Source organism: Neltuma alba, unplaced genomic scaffold (genome assembly GCF_004799145.2).
Source record: "Neltuma alba isolate B1F8T4 unplaced genomic scaffold, ASM479914v2 tig00013020_pilon, whole genome shotgun sequence".
Taxonomy (NCBI): Eukaryota; Viridiplantae; Streptophyta; class Magnoliopsida; order Fabales; family Fabaceae; genus Neltuma; species Neltuma alba.
Window position 1 is genome coordinate 42901 of NW_021637367.1, and position 15666 is coordinate 58566.

The 15666-nt window shown below is 38.5% G+C and overlaps 1 protein-coding gene and 1 pseudogene across 1 annotated transcript; both read left to right on the forward strand.

The window, feature by feature from the left end:
* The first annotated feature begins 3337 nt into the window (after positions 1 to 3337).
* Positions 3338 to 6419, forward strand: LOC114733603 (ninja-family protein AFP4). The gene is made up of 2 exons (XM_028921082.1): positions 3338 to 4073; positions 5854 to 6419. The coding sequence occupies exons 1-2, from the start codon at positions 3374 to 3376 to the stop codon at positions 6417 to 6419; spliced, it is 1266 nt and encodes a 421-aa protein (XP_028776915.1). The 5' UTR covers positions 3338 to 3373.
* A 2482-nt stretch (positions 6420 to 8901) lies between these two features.
* LOC114733604 (putative G3BP-like protein) lies at positions 8902 to 15146 on the forward strand (annotated as a pseudogene).
* Positions 15147 to 15666: the final 520 nt, after the last annotated feature.

Genomic DNA, 15666 nt, shown 5'->3' on the forward strand with positions numbered 1-15666 from the left:
CATGGCCATTTCATGAATCGTGGGGTCCCTAAACTCTGGGTCATATTCCTTTTGAGCCAAACCTGCAAGTCAGAAGAAAAGAAACTAAATCGAGCGTTAGGTTTAACAAAGTATATCCATATATCACGTGCCACCTCACAATCGCGGAGTATGTGAAGAATCGATTCCTCTCTTTCATACTCAAAAGGGCATTGGTTATTATCTGTGATTCCTCTACTAGCTCTGAGAAGGTTTGTGGGGAGCCTCTCAAGGAGTACTTGCCATATAAAGAACTTCACTTTCTCAGGGACTGGCAGCCTCCACACTTGCTTCCATGGAACCCTTCCAGATTGGCACTTTTGCATAGAGATCATTTTATAAGCAGCTCAGACACTAAAATTGCCATCCGGAGCATTTCTCCAGCAAAAAAGATCTTCAAGATCACCTCTAGGTGGTTTGACTGTGTGGATGATGTCAATAACCCATTGAGGGATGAACATCTGCCATCGCTGCACATCCCACCTTCCATCACTCTGAATAAAGTCCTTAGCCTTAGCACAAGGGTTAAGGAGATGGATATTTCGGTCCACATAATGAATAAGGGGTTCTTCAAATGGTAGCCATAGGTCCCGCCAAACATTGCATGTGTTGCCCCCTTTGATAAAACGACCCACTCCCCTGTAAAATTTGTCCCACACACTAGCTATACTATTCCAGACTCTGGAAGCATTTTGTTTCTTCAAGACCATCGGGTACCTAGAATTTCCACAACCATACTTCCCTCTGAGGCATTGTACCCATAAAGCATTTGGCTTTGTGAGGATCCCCCAGCATAGCTTCATGATAAAGGCTGTGTTTTGATTGCATAAGTCTTTAATACCAAGCCCCCCATCTTCCTTTCTGTATTTAATTTGGTCCCAACCAATTAGATGTAACTTTCTCCCTTCCTGGTTTTGGTTCCAAAAGAAGTCTCGGCATATCTTTTCAATATCTTTTAAGATCCCTTTTGGTAGGAGTATGGTTTGCATCTGATAGCTAGGAAGGGCTGAGAGCACCGCTTTAATCAACACTGTTCTGCCTGCCATTGTGAGGAATTTTCCTTTCCACCCTGCAAGTCGTTTTTGGACTTTCTGAATCAGAGGCAGATAGGTGAGCTTGGATTGTCTGTTATGTAGTAAAGGAACACCCAAATATTTTCCCAGGTTAGATGTCATACCAATTCCTAGTCTTTGGCTTAACTCTCTTGCCCGTTGGAAGTGCACATTTTTGGAGAAGAAAGCTTTTGACTTTGCAAGGCTCACTTTATGTCCAGAGACATTACAGAACTCTTGCATCACTTCTCTCATCAGATCAATTTGCTTGCTGGATGCTTCCCCGAAGAGTAGGAGATCATCAGCAAAAAATAAATGTGAGATGATAGGCGTATGTTTGTTAAATCTCAGTCCTTTCCAGTTCCCAGATTGAACATGTCTGGTAATCAATTGTCCAAGTCTCTCTATACATAAAACAAAGAGGTATGGACTAAGGGGGTCCCCTTGTCTCACACCTCGTGTAGGTGTAAAAGCAGAAGTTTCAGCTCCATTCCATATCACTTTCATGGAGGCAGAGGAAGTACAGGCCGTTATGAGATTCACCAACTCATTCTGCAACCCAACTTTGATCAGAGTCGATTTCAGGAAATTCCAGTCTAGTCTGTCATAAGCCTTTTCCATATCAACTTTGACAGCCACAAACCCTTTCTTCCTTGTCTTGTTCCTCATCGTGTGAATAGCTTCCTGAGCAATGATTATATTATCGCTACTCTGTCTCCCTGGTATGAAGCTACACTGTTGAGGTTGCACAAGGTATCCCATAGCCCTTTTCAGCCTGTTGGCCAGAATTTTTGTAATGATCTTGAAGGAGACGTTACATAGAGAAATAGGTCGAAAGTCTTTAATGGTCCGTGGGTGATCAATCTTGGGGATAAGAACAATATTAGTGTGATTAATATCTGCCACTTTCTCAGGGTGTTTCCAAATGTGTTGGATGAATTCACAGATTTTGGGTCCAACACGATCCCACTGTGTGTGGAAAAAATGAGCATTAAGGCCATCCGGACCTGGAGCCTTAAAGGCTCCCATCATGAAAGCAGCATTTTTTATCTCAGTATCATCTACCTCTCTGTGAATCAGGATTCTGTCTTCTATGTTCAAGGGGGGAAATTCTGCAATCCAATCCGATTAAACCTAACCTATTTAATTAAACAGATTTTCAAACGAATCTAAGCTTATCTCTTTTAAAAAACAGATCAGGCCACGGTATACTATAGGTCTCTCAAAAGGCGTCCGGTCTATTTTCACCTTTATACCGAATCGACCCAAGCCAAGACGAAATGATTAGCACGGACATGGCGCATGCGCCTCCGGGCGCAAGCCGCCCCAGCTTGGAGATGTTGCCAACTGCGATACAGCTATAATTCCTGTGGGCATTACCCCACCATCAAGCCATACGGCCTCATCCCCCACTGACATCGCCACGTGTCTTTCATGCACCTCAACTTCCTCCCCACACAAGTCTCTCTCCTTTCAAACCTAAGTCTACTTTTCCGGGCCCACCCGCATTTATTCTCTGACGTGGCATCTCTCCCTCTGGGATCTCCCACCGAACCCATTCAAACTCCCCTCCACGTGTCCTCTTTCCGTATCTCACTTCTCCCACGCGTACGAAGTATGAACCAGTCAATCGCCAAAACGTCGTCGTGTCAACATCACCAACCATGTTCCTCTGAAAAAGCTTCGCACCCACGGTCTGGTCCCCCTTACGAAACATCAGCTTGCTGAGCTGTACACCTCTCTTCTCCATACACGTGTCCTCCTCTGTGGAAAATATAGGGCCGAGCGCTCAATATGATTTGCCCGCGTGTCGTTTTCTTCTCCCGGCAATGTCGTTCAGTCGCCTCGTGATTCGTGGGGTTGCTTCGGACGTTAAAGATTCTCCCGCAAGATCTCCAAACACGTGTCACTTCCTGAGCTCCTCATGAACGCTCCCCACGTGTCGTCCTCAGAGCCCCCAACCAACCCCCTCCGATTCTTCACCAACGATTAAAAACTCGAAACGGATATTTAATTAGCGGATAATAAGGATTTCGTGGTACAGCCCGGTGTTAATGCCACCGTTTAATTATCCCCATTTAGCTTACGTGTCAACCAACCGTCCTCACTGCCTTCTCGTCTACCGCCACGTGTCCTTTCCCTCTCAAACGTCAAACCCACCCGCCTTTTTCTCTCCCGAGAAAATCCAGAGTCCAATCCGTCATCATAATTATTTCCGTAAGAGAATCATTATGATTTACTAGTATATGTAAGCTCTTTGGCGTTTCAGCTTTCGAGAGTTTCGTTCTCGTTCAACTTCAACAATGGTGGAAGTTTCAGAGGTTGGATTGAAGGAGGAAGAGGTAGAGCTTGATCTGGGTCTATCTATTGGAGGTAGTTTTGGTAGATCCGAGAAACCGATTCAACCCGTTGCAAAGCTAAACGGGTTCGAATTGAACCTGAAAGAACAGCAACACCACGCTTGGCATGGGAAACCTGAGGGTGTGGCGGTTATGTATCCACAGACGAAGCGTGAGATTCACGCCCTGCGGAGGCTGGAGGCGAGGAAGAAGCGGGAGGAGAAGCAGCAGAACAAGAGACTCGTGAGAGAAGCCGACTCCGAACTCGACCACCAACAACGAGTGTGCAAGAGGGAGAAAACGGATCGTCACGACGGTGGATCCGAGTACACGAATGTGAATCTGAATTTGAACGGCGGCGAGAAGCATCTAGGTGTCGCGAGTCACATCGCGGTTGGCTCTGCGGCGTCGTTTCAGCACCCGTACGCGTACGTGCAGTTGAACAATGGGTACGCCTACCCTTGCGTAGTGCCATGGACGGTGAAAGAGAAAAATGCGGGTCAGCCGGCGGAGGCCTGCAAGGGTTTCCGGCCGTTTTCTGGAAACGGGTACGGGTCGGACCCGAATGGTGAAAGGGATTGTGGAGATAAGAAGGCTAAATCCGACGGGTCTTCCATGTGCAGTTCTTCTTTGGTTTCCGATCACCAGAGTTCTTCTCATGAAGGTAATTATTTAAATATTTTATTTAGTTTTTCATGTCAATGTTCCTTTTCCCCCAGAAAAAAGTTAATATTCTTTTGTTGTGTGTGTGTGTGTGTATGAAGCCAGTATGAAGAAATTTGGATTAAACGTTAAAATGAAACAAAATAATTTCACCACGAACAACATGCGTTTTAAGCTGTCTTTGTAGGTGCTGTTTAGTTCAGGCATAATCTAATTTTTGGTGCATTGAAAAATTATTATAAGATATTTCTTTTGTGGAATTGTGCGAATTAATATTCTTATTGTTTTAACTCATTAGCTACCGTTAATATATTTCCTAGCAGTTTCAGTGTTTTCAGAACTACAAATGTTATTTTGTGTAATTTTTCTGTACCATGTACAGACTTTGAAAAATATATAAGCTTTTTTTTTTTTTTAAAAGAACATAGGTTTTCTCTTATCGGAGACAATCCTATTCGAGATTCTATCAAGTACTAGTTTATGAGATTCAAATGTTGGTTCGTCATAGTACGAGGGACTAGTTTTTTTCTGTTAGATCTAGGGGGTGTTTGGCAACTTCCAAACCATGGTTTCAGAAGCACTTTTCCGCAAAACGAGACAAATTCCTCCACATATTTATTTCGTAAACTGTAAAAGCACTTCTGAAACCATAGTTTGGTTTCTATCCAAACACCCCATAATCTAATATATAAGCTGCTTGCCTTATTGATTGATTGAATAAGCTGCTTGTTTGAATCACGTTCCCACACCACCAAACAAACGCTTTTTTTTTTTTTTTTTAATCACGGATGCAAAATGGGAATTAATGTAAAGGAATGGGTATTCGTGTGAAACGGGTCTCGCTACAAGAATTTTGTAGCCAAAAAAGTGTGCGTGTGGTGGATATGATCTTAATTATATTTAGCCAGGTTATGAGATTTTAATTTGAATTAATTAATGCTTCAAAAATGACTTTATCCTCAGGTACCTTTTTCATTACGAACCGAAAGTGAGATGTTTATATTAGTTTTTAAAAAGTGATTTTATGAGGTTCAAAATAAAAGGGTTATCTAGGTATAAATCAGACTATAATTTTAAAAATAATTTTATAATATATAAAATAAATATGTGAGGAATTTTATTTTGATTTAATAATAATTTTTTAAGTGGCTTTTAATATCCATTCGGCTTTTGAGTTTCAAAAGCTTTAAATCCGTCTTTAGTTCTGCTTGGATTTTTGGGGGAAAAATCTTTTGGGTCCAAACATGATATTTGGTCTCCAGCTGGTGTTTGGGCTTTTGACGAACTTTTAGAATTATAAAAACCAATACAAATACGTCCTTAAACTATTTATAAGTTTTATAAGTTTTAAATTGGAAGAGGGATATAGTTCATTTTATAAGTTTCAATTTGGTGTTTGTCTTAATATTTCATCCATATTTTTTTTAATTTTACTTTTAATTATTCATTCTCCTTCTTTTGCTACAATTTCTTATCACATTTTTTCATACATTCTCTTTTTTTTTTCCTCATTTATTACAAGGGCATATTTGGAAACAAAAATATATTTCTATCCTATTTGTTGCTTTTAATTAATTATTTATTATCTGCGAATTAGTTATTTGAAGCGTATAAGAGTAGTTATTTTTTCTTTGAGTATTATGTGACATAGTCTGCTTTTGAAATACTGGCTTCTTAGTGAACTATATATATAGTAATGAATATGATATATGTTAGATTTACAGCAATCGAAGTCTTATATTGGGTCTGATCATCTAATGTCAATTTGTGATCTTGTTCAGGTGGAGGCAGCAGCGATAGCCAGAGCCAATCAGTTCAGTCTTTAGCAAAACCAACCCACTTAAATAGCTCCAGTCAAAACAACAATAGAAGCCAGCAATCACCTGAACAAACTGCCTCATCTCATCACACCAATATTGTCCAACAAAACACAAACCAAACCGATCAAAAAACCAAACCCCGCCGCAAGCAACAAGATCAAGAACCCACCACAAAGAAGCCTCCACCACCCTTGTCTCATGAAAAAGACATGGTGGTGGGAAGAATCATTAAACCTCCAAGACCTCAGCCTCAGCCTCAGCCTCATCATCGCCCGACCTCACCGTCACTGCCTCCGCCACCGTCGCATTTGCTTACTAAGATGCCGTATGTTTCGACGACGGGGAACGGCCCGAACGGGAAGCGAGTGAATGGATTCTTGTACAGATACAGTAACTTGGAGGTGAGCATTGTTTGTGTCTGCCATGGAAGCACTTTCTCCCCTGCTGGGTTTGTGCAGCATGCTGGTGGCACAGACATTTCTCATCCAGAAAAGCACATTACGGTGATTCCTTCTGCATTTGGATGATGAGAACATTGGACACCAATTGATATAATCATCGTACAGGACATAAAAAATGAACATATCATGTTATTGTTTCTGGTACGAAGAAGGTCATAGACAGACACTGAATTCAATTAATGTTTAGGTCTTGGGGTTTCTTGTTTAGAGATTATTTTTGGGGCTTTTTCTTTTGGTCTCTTCTTCTTCTTCTTTGTTCTTTTTCCCCCCCCCCAATTTTTTCGGTTTGACTGAGTAAATTGGTTTGGGTACAGGTGCTAGCGATTTCCAGAAAATGAACTGGGAAGGTTGATGGCTTCTTTTTTTTTTCCGGGGGGCACTGGTTCATCTACTAACTGCACTAACATTTATTCTGATTATTGACTTGAAAATTTTCCTGGTTATTATATATGAGCCTAGTTTTTGTGGTGCAATTAACTCTTTATCATTCTTCTCAATTACTCTTTAATTAGTAAGATGAAGTGTGCAGGTTTTTCCCCCTAATTTTGGCTCATATAACTATAGGTATATTCGTATTCGCATTTCTATTTCTAGTGTTTTTTTCCCTCTTAAATTTCTTGTGATTAAGAAAATTTTTAGGTATCTATATTATTTTCCAATTAAAAACAATATTTTTTGAGTGAACCAATCAAATTAAAAACAAGAGCCTAAAACAAAACTGATTGGCTTGATCCTTGCTGACTTTTCTAATCTGTCGAACAAAACATATACCATGTAATGCTGCAATTGACAACATTCTAGAAGACCCAATATTATAGTTAACATAATATTCTTTTGATCTTTGATATAAGATTTATTTAACTAATTTGATTAGATTAAGAAAGTTAAATAAATTAGTTAATTATAAAAAATATAAGAAATATGACGTGTTTCTCTTAAAATATCATAATCGTCTTTCTTAATATTCTCCTTCTTTCTTTCACTTGATTGTGATTGAAGGAGTATCTATAAGGTAATTTAGAAAAAATTGATAAATATAGAAAATAAATCTTATATTTAAGAGTAAAATTAACTCGTTCTTATATTAAAAACCGGAGGAGTATTAATCCCCCATCATTTTAAGAACGTCAATAATAAATATAGCACATTGAAAAGATAATTTTGGGTATAAATAAATAAATATCATGGTCTGGGAGTATAAACCAATATTAAGGCCTACTCTTAATAACAAATCAATTATTCTATCCCATGCGATTAATAACTAGTATTACTTTTAATTTTTAATATAAAAGCTAGTTGTCTAATTTGAATATATTAAAAAAATTGGTTAAATTATTTATTTGTAAAAAAACATATATTATTTTTTTAAAATATCCTTGCTAATAATGTATATTAACTAAAAATACTATTAATTAGATGAAACATTTAATATGTGTAATTACTAAAAAGATTGTCTTGGGAAAAAAGAGACAAAATGAACTAAAATCTTATACTTAGAACCAAATTAAATATCAAATTAGTTCTTACATTAACTATCATAATACTATACATATTTCATCCATTTGGCAGCACAAAAAAGGTAAAGATATCCCTTTCTTATTCACCATTCATCAACAATAATTCAATCCAACATCGCCAGGTACCAAAACGTTTCCATAACCGATACTCAAATTCTTCAAAAATAGTAAAATAATCATCCTCCTGTAGCAAATTCCTAAAAAAGAGGTTGAAACCCCAAAAAAAAAAAATTGCAAGGCACTTCCGTGGAAGACAACTGCACAAATTTTCCCCCCTTGAATTTTGGTCAAATTAAATATATTTTTCTATTTTATTGATATGCTCAGACATGTTCTAAAAATAAATTAATATGAATTTTTTCCTAATTTTTGTTAAAATCACACCAAACTCTTATATATAAAATATTAGTGCGACTACAGTATATATTAGATGGCAAAAAAAAATACAGTATGCATCAATATATTGATTTTCTTGTGTATATTGACTTTATTACAAGAAATTAGTGTTGGTTGCCGATCATTTTTGTTTTACTAATTTTTATATTAATGGAATATTATTATTATCCGTATAAATGCAATTGTAAGGCGCTTTCAAATTCCGCTTTGGGATTTCTTGTCGTTGTACAAATCGCAAAGCAGTGCTCTCTCACAGTTCCTTTTTACAAGATCCCCTCTATATAAGCTCCTTCCTCTTAAACCCTCTCTCTCCTTCTCGCGTTCTCCTTTCTTCGCGCTCTTTAGTACGATCCAGAAGCAAAACCCTAGCGAAGAAGGAGCTGAGAAGTCGTGAGAGCTACGCGTGTAAATTCCTCCTCATCTTCACATCCCGCGATCCATTCTCGTTTGCCTGGTTAGTTTCTTAAACCCTCCTGATTGTAAATTCCTGAGCTTCTTCCTTATTAGTTTTTCTGGGACATTTTATTTGGAAGTGAGACTCTCTTTGCGATAAATGTTAACGCTTGTTTTTGTCCGAGGTGGGATTTTGATGGTGTAGCGGAAACTTCCGTGGAAATTTTTTTACTGTACTTCGTGTGGAATTTTATATTCTCTGGGAGGTGGTGAAGTCCTGGTACGAACCAGGAATTTGTGTTGAAAATGTCTTTTGTTCGCACCTGGTATTGAGTATGTCTGGGGTACTTATCTTAATCAGGAGTTTGAGCCTTTGAAGCATGACGCGTCCTATCTGAAAGTCGTTGCAAATGAGGCAGAACTTGCCACATTCTTTAGGCTATGTCTGTTTGCTCAATGAACTTTTACCCACGAATACATTATAGTCTAAGATCATTTGTCTCTTGGTCGTACTATGTTTGGATGATTGTGAAAGCCTCGTTATATACTTTCAAGCTCTTTCTGGCAAAGAGTATACTGATTAATAGAAGCTCAACCATCAATTATCCCTTATGTTGGATTATTATTTTACTGAGCGTTTATTCTGAATTGACATTTAAATTAGTTTTGCACTAGTCTATGCTTTTTTTCCCCCTGTTCTCTTTTAGAGTCTTTTGATTAAAGGCATTTATATTGTTTTTATGTTTTCACAGTAGTTATTTGTTTTGTTTTCAGACATATTTGGTGATGGCATCTTCAGAGCAGCCAGCGCCCGCTCAGAATCATCCTGCAGCTCATATTGTATGTATATCCTGATGCTGCAGAGTGTAGCATATGTTTATTTGTTAATTTTATGACTTGTTTTATCTGAAAATGCGATATAGGTTGGGAATGCCTTTGTGGAGCAGTACTACCATATGCTGCATGAAAGCCCTGAACTTGTGCACAAGTTTTACCAAGATGTTAGTAAGCTGGGTCGCCCTGAAAAGGATGGTATAATGGGCATTACCACCACAATGCAAGTGAGTTTTTTGTCCCTTTCTTTCTGCCATGCCTATATACCCATAGTCATATCGAATTTATGATATCCATTCTGCTTTACGGTTGATTTTTTTTTTTTTTTTTTTGGGGGAGGGGATTATCTATTAGACTCTTTGGTCACCTGGATTTTATTTTAGCTCGCTTGCTTACTTCAAAGCAAAGTTGAAATTTGCCATTGTAATAAAAACAAGCCAATTTAAAAGGAAGGGGGAATTGATAATGTTGGATGAAAACGTCTAATGACCTGATCTATTAAATTGATGCTATGTTGAAAGAATTTATCATTTTTGTTACTACTGCTTGCTTGCTTTGATGAAGAAAACTGGCAGAATAGAGCTGTGTGGGTCCTAATAGGTGTCCATTTAGGAAACAGATATGAAACTGCTCTAATGGCGCTGAATTGATCTAATATTTTTTAAAGCACCATCCATTATTTGATTGTACAGGCTACCATGTTGAGCCCGATCCTTCTCTTTTGAGTTAGTTTATTGAAAAGAATTATGATCACCCATCCTTGTCTAGCATTCATGATCTTACCTTTGGGTCTTCCTTTGGAGCTGCACTGGTTTTTCTCTGGTCAGGTTGTTTCTTGAGCAGGATGGAAAGTTATAATGCGTCCTGCAATTGATCTGTCTTAAGATTGCCATTGGATTTGGATTAATGTCGACATGGATAGTCTTGTTCCTAGCTTCCTGTATACCATCAAGAATGGTAATGGAAAGTTTGGTTTTTTCTTCCTATTGAGGCTTGTGATCATTTCTGAACCAATGATGTATCTGCCTTGCTACTCATGACATGTGGTTTTCATCACATGTGAGTGAAAGTGGGAAGGCAATCTAACTTGTTCTTGCAAAATCACATTCCCAAAAAGTGTGACTCGGTATTTTGTGAAGCATTACAATATACACAATCTGGGTTTAACTGCGACATTCTTGGATTATTATCTGTTGGGATGGCTCTTTTACTCAGCTTGCATGTGAACATGATTAACTTCAGAGGGAGCTTCATCCGTTGAAAGTTTTTCCAATCTGTGTGGTTAGGGTTGGTGAGACCTTTTTCTACCAAAAGGCACCTGTAACTTGGGCTGCCCAACCATGAGAGGCTGTCCTTTTTGTAATAGTTGGACGGAGGGTTGCCATGGTTTGCCTCTTTATCTTAGGTTAGTACAGTGTCCAATGGAGAAAAATTCCATTCTGATATAATATGCAATTTATGATTTGCATTAATCAAAACTGGAAGACTTGGGGTGAATTTGCTGATCTGGTTGCTGGGGCAACATAGGTGTGGCTGACAAGGACATCTTGTTAGAGCCAATTCGCCAAACTAAGCAATATGTAACAAGGGTGTTGCATTTTGCAATACTCTTGACATCCAAGAAGCATTGGAATGTGTGTAGGCTGCCTATTGTGGTGTTCTTTCAATACTCAGGTTGCAGTACTCTGGTCAAGAGGGACTTCGCCTTTTGTCTAAGATGCACTGGTATTGTTTAGTGAGAAGAGGCTGGCTGAAAAGATCAAAGGTCTGAATCACAATCCTCCCTATTTAGTTATGATGAGATGCTTCCATCATATGAGGTGAATTCAGGCTCTGTCGTTATTGTGACCCTAAAAGTGATTTTAAGATCTATCAGCCTAAGTTGCTAATTCTTAGTGACTTCTCTGATTTCTTCTTTTTGTCCTTTTGTTACAATTTATTCTATGAAGTTTATTATATTATTTTATAATTTTTTATTATGAATTATCAGTGGAGTCCAATTTATGAAATGATAGAAGGTTAAAACTCATGTCCTTCAACTTATTTCTTTTTATTCCTATGAAGCAGGATATTAATGAGAAAATACTATCGCTGGATGAGTTCATTGCAGAGATCATATCCGTGGACGCACAAGAATCTTATGGTGGGGGAGTTCTTGTCCTTGTCACTGGGTTTATGATTGGAAAGGACTGCAAGAGGCAAAAATTTTCACAATGTTTCTTCCTTGCACCTCAAGAGAAAGGGTACTTTGTCTTGAATGATGTATTCAGATATGTTAATGACAATGAAAACCAGCACTCCATTGATGACGTTGAAGCTCCTGCCACTCCTCCTGATAATGGTATTATAGTGCCTTTTTTAAATTAAAATTTTATTGACTCGTAGTAGCCCCCTTGTGATTTCATTTTTTGTTTGGCGGCAGATCCTTCTTTGAAGAAGATTCATGTTTCTGAGCAAATAGTACTATCAGCTGAGGATGTCAGTGGAGAGGAGGTATACAATCCTGAAAATGGGCAAGCATCATTTGAAGAAGAAGAAGAAGCTCCTGTACCTGAGGTGGTTGATGAAATTCCTGATGATTCACTAGTGGTCGCTGGTTCTACTTCTATTATTGAAGAAGTGCCTAAGAAGTCATATGCCTCTATTGTCAGTAGCTATTCTGAATTACCTTATGATGTTTCCTGACTCATATTGAGTTATATTCGGGATGGTGCCTTGGAGTTTTTGTTTTATTGGGAATAAAATAGTTATAAATTGCTGGAATGATTTTCATTCCTTTGTTATGATGTATGGTAATTGTTGTTCCTTGTTTCCTTATCTAACAAGCGAATATCTTTCCTTTTAAAGGTCATGAAGGAGAGGGCTGCACCTGCACCATCTCCTGCGGCAACTACTCCTGTGAGATCTGCCCCTAAGAGCCTGGAGCAACATGTGGCTGCTGCACCTCCAGCACCTATTGTGTCTGAAATGAATGGTTCTAGCACAGCTGTTGTTGAACCGGGAAACAGTCAAGAAACTGAAGGTGTGGTGCCACTTTATCAGAATGTATTCGTTTTCTTCTGAATCAATCTGCCTTTGGTTTTTATTTGTCACTGAGGTGTATTGTCACGGTATTGTTCTTTTTGTAGCTGAGGGTTATTCTATTTTTGTAAAAAGTCTGCCATCACATGCTACGCCTTCTCTTCTGGAGAGCGAGTTCAAGAAGTTTGGTCCTATTAAGCGGGATGGTATCCAAGTTAGAACCCAAAGGGTATGTCAAACATCCACTTTTTGCTTTGTATGATCAATTTATAGTCTATATTTTCTATTTATGGATGAATTAAACAGGGATTTTGCTTTGGCTTTGTGGAGTTTGAAGTGGCTAGTGCTGTGCAAGGTGCACTTGAGGTATTCCTGAGACTCAGCTTTTACATCGTTGGGTTGTCTTTTTGTGGAGTGAGCTTGTGGAGGTGGAATCACTATAGCTATTGCTATTCAGATTGTATTCTATTAGTTTCCTTTTGCAAAGTTCTCTTCACTCTTTAGACTGTCTATCTCAACAGGATATCCTTCGGATTTCCTTTGCTCTGCTTTTCTTTTTTTGGTTGTGGATTTTTGTAGTTATCAGTTTCCAGTTTCTCTTAAATTTGCATCTATACCTTTTTTTTCCCTCCCATTTACTTATCTAGTACTATTTTAAGAAGTAAGATTGATAAGTTCTGCGTGCAATTGCCTGATACTAGGCCTAGTAGCTTGTAGACACTTGTTATTTCCTCTAAGTTCCAACTTGTATCGTTATTCTTGATTGGAATGTCAGGCTTCACCAGTTGTTATCAGTGGGCGCAAAGTCTTTGTTGAGGAAAAGAGATCAACTAATCGAGGCAAGTAGTTAATTTATTTTATTTTTTCAAGTTGAACTTGGTATTATTGGAGGTTAGATTGCCAATGTGCAGTTTATAGACATGCTTGACAGGTGAACAAGATTGCTGTTTGGCTTGGGGCGAGGATTAGACTATTTGCATTCTATTACATTTTGCTTCAGGATTTCACCCTATGTAATTTTTGGTCAGATCCAGGCCAAGGTTGTGAAATTGCAATTATAACCATAGCCAGTCTTTTTTTTTTTCCTTGGGTAGAATCATACAAGTTCACATTTTCAATAGTTTTAAGTCGAGGAAGAAGAGGGAGTGGCTGCAGGGATAGCTTGAAGTTTAGCTCTGAGACACTCAATAGAAGGAGGAGCAGCAGCTGGGAGTGAGAATATTTTGCCTGCTGGAAAGAGGAGGATGAATGCTGGGTGAAGTGCGTGAGGCTGTTGCTCCTATGGCTTGCTGGGGGTGTTGCTTGATTTCATTTAATGAGATGCACACTCGTGTTTTGAGCTGGGTCTTCCTTAATTTAACAATCTTGGCTGCAATCAGTGCTGAAACAAGCAATAACAAGAAGCCTTATCTCCCTTTGTTAAGTGAAGTCAGCTCCTTAAATTGCATGATGCCATAGTGCTTTACTAACAGCCAACTCTTCAGATATTTTATCAACCCATAAATCTTGTTTGATAACACAGTAAAAAGATTTATTTGCTGTCTTTGAACTCGGTAATCTTGGCCCTTAACTCACTTCTTTCCTGAGTTTGCCCCATGTTCAACCGAGTGTGATTGCTTCTGAGATCTGTATGACTATGATCAGTTCTCTCTATGTAAATGTGGATTCTGAGTTGTCTCGTGCATTTGAGAAATAAAGTCTGGACTACATATGTTAAGGGGTATCTTCCCTTTCATATCCTCACCTCCCAACTCACATTTGTCTTGAGGAAAGAATACCAAAGTATTTCTGAAATACTGAGTGCTTCAGGAGGATATCCTGTATCTAATTTGGCTAATAGAGAAATATGTTCCATATGTTTTTTGGCTCCCTTCTGAACAATGTTAGAATGCTGTGTCGTCAATAATAGTTTCCAAGTGATAAGATGGTACCTTCTGGCTTTTGGATTGACATATCTTTTCATGAGTTTGGTTGGATTTGATTTTGCATTTATTCAGCTTCCTATTTCTATGACCGGTTTTTGAGGTTGAGTTTTGCCTTTAGCTTTTATAGTTGGTGGTGCATAAAGTGTCAACTATAAAGTCATCTTGTTGAATTCGACTATGAAGCGTCTACTTCTATTCTTGATGGATCTTTTCATCATTGTTTGTTTGGATTTGATTTTTGCATTTACATTCAGCTTCTACTTATATGATTGATTGTTGAGCTCTTGTTTGCCTTTAGCTTATATTCTTTATGAGGACTGTAAAGTGTCGACTATAAATTCAACTGTTTGTTGCTGATGTCCAGGGAATAACAAGCCACGATTCTCATCCGGAAGGGGTGCAGGATACAGAAATGAGGGCGGAAGAGGACGTGGAAACCATGGAAATGGCCGAAATTATGGAAGAGGTGACTTCAATCGGACTGAATCTGGGGTACAGGAATGGCAATCGGGGGTATTCCAGCCGTGGAAATAATGGTTTTCAAAGAGTCGATCACGTTGGAAACAATGGTGGCCGTGTGAATCGCACTGGTGGGCTGGCCATTAATTCAATGGCAAAAGTTACATCCGTTCCCGCCTCAGCTTGAGCAGTTTATCTCTGATGAAGGCAAGGATTGAAAAGATTATTTCCATTTTTAAGTACAGTAGTTCCAATAGAAAGCACATTGGGGTAAAAATTGAATTTTTTTGTGGATGAGTTACCAGTCAGTCAGCTAGGTCCCTTTTTTTTTTCGTCCCTTTCTTGAGAATGGATGATTTTGGGGATCTTTATTTTCCAATTTCGGCTTAGTATAGCATACAACTTGCGTAGGAAGTTTTGTGCTTCCCTAGTTTTATGAATATTTTGGGGGCATTGTTGCATTTTTAAAGGAATATCAAATGAATCTTGGAGATGATTTATGTAAAACGTAGTTGATTTTTGAGCTGCCTTTCAGATCCTTTTATACCCATTGTTGGTCTGATCCAACACACGCTCTTTATTGTGCTGCTTGTTGCTGCTGCTGGTGTAACAGAAGAGGGATGTTCTGGAATTTTATTTGTTGACTGTGGGCTCAGGATCAATGCCCTTTTTTTTTTTTGATGTGTATTCTTTGTGGAAAAAAAAAAATGTTTTGAAAAATTATAACAATAATGCTAATATGGAAGGAGAAATAAACATAGAGGTCCA

Coding starts and splice junctions, on each gene's coding strand:
- LOC114733603 (XM_028921082.1), top strand. CDS start 3,374: ATGGTGGAAGTTTCAGAGGTTGGATTGAAGGAGGAAGAGGTAGAGCTT. Junction 4,074..5,853: donor CCAGAGTTCTTCTCATGAAG/GTAATTATTTAA, acceptor GATCTTGTTCAG/GTGGAGGCAGCAGCGATAGC.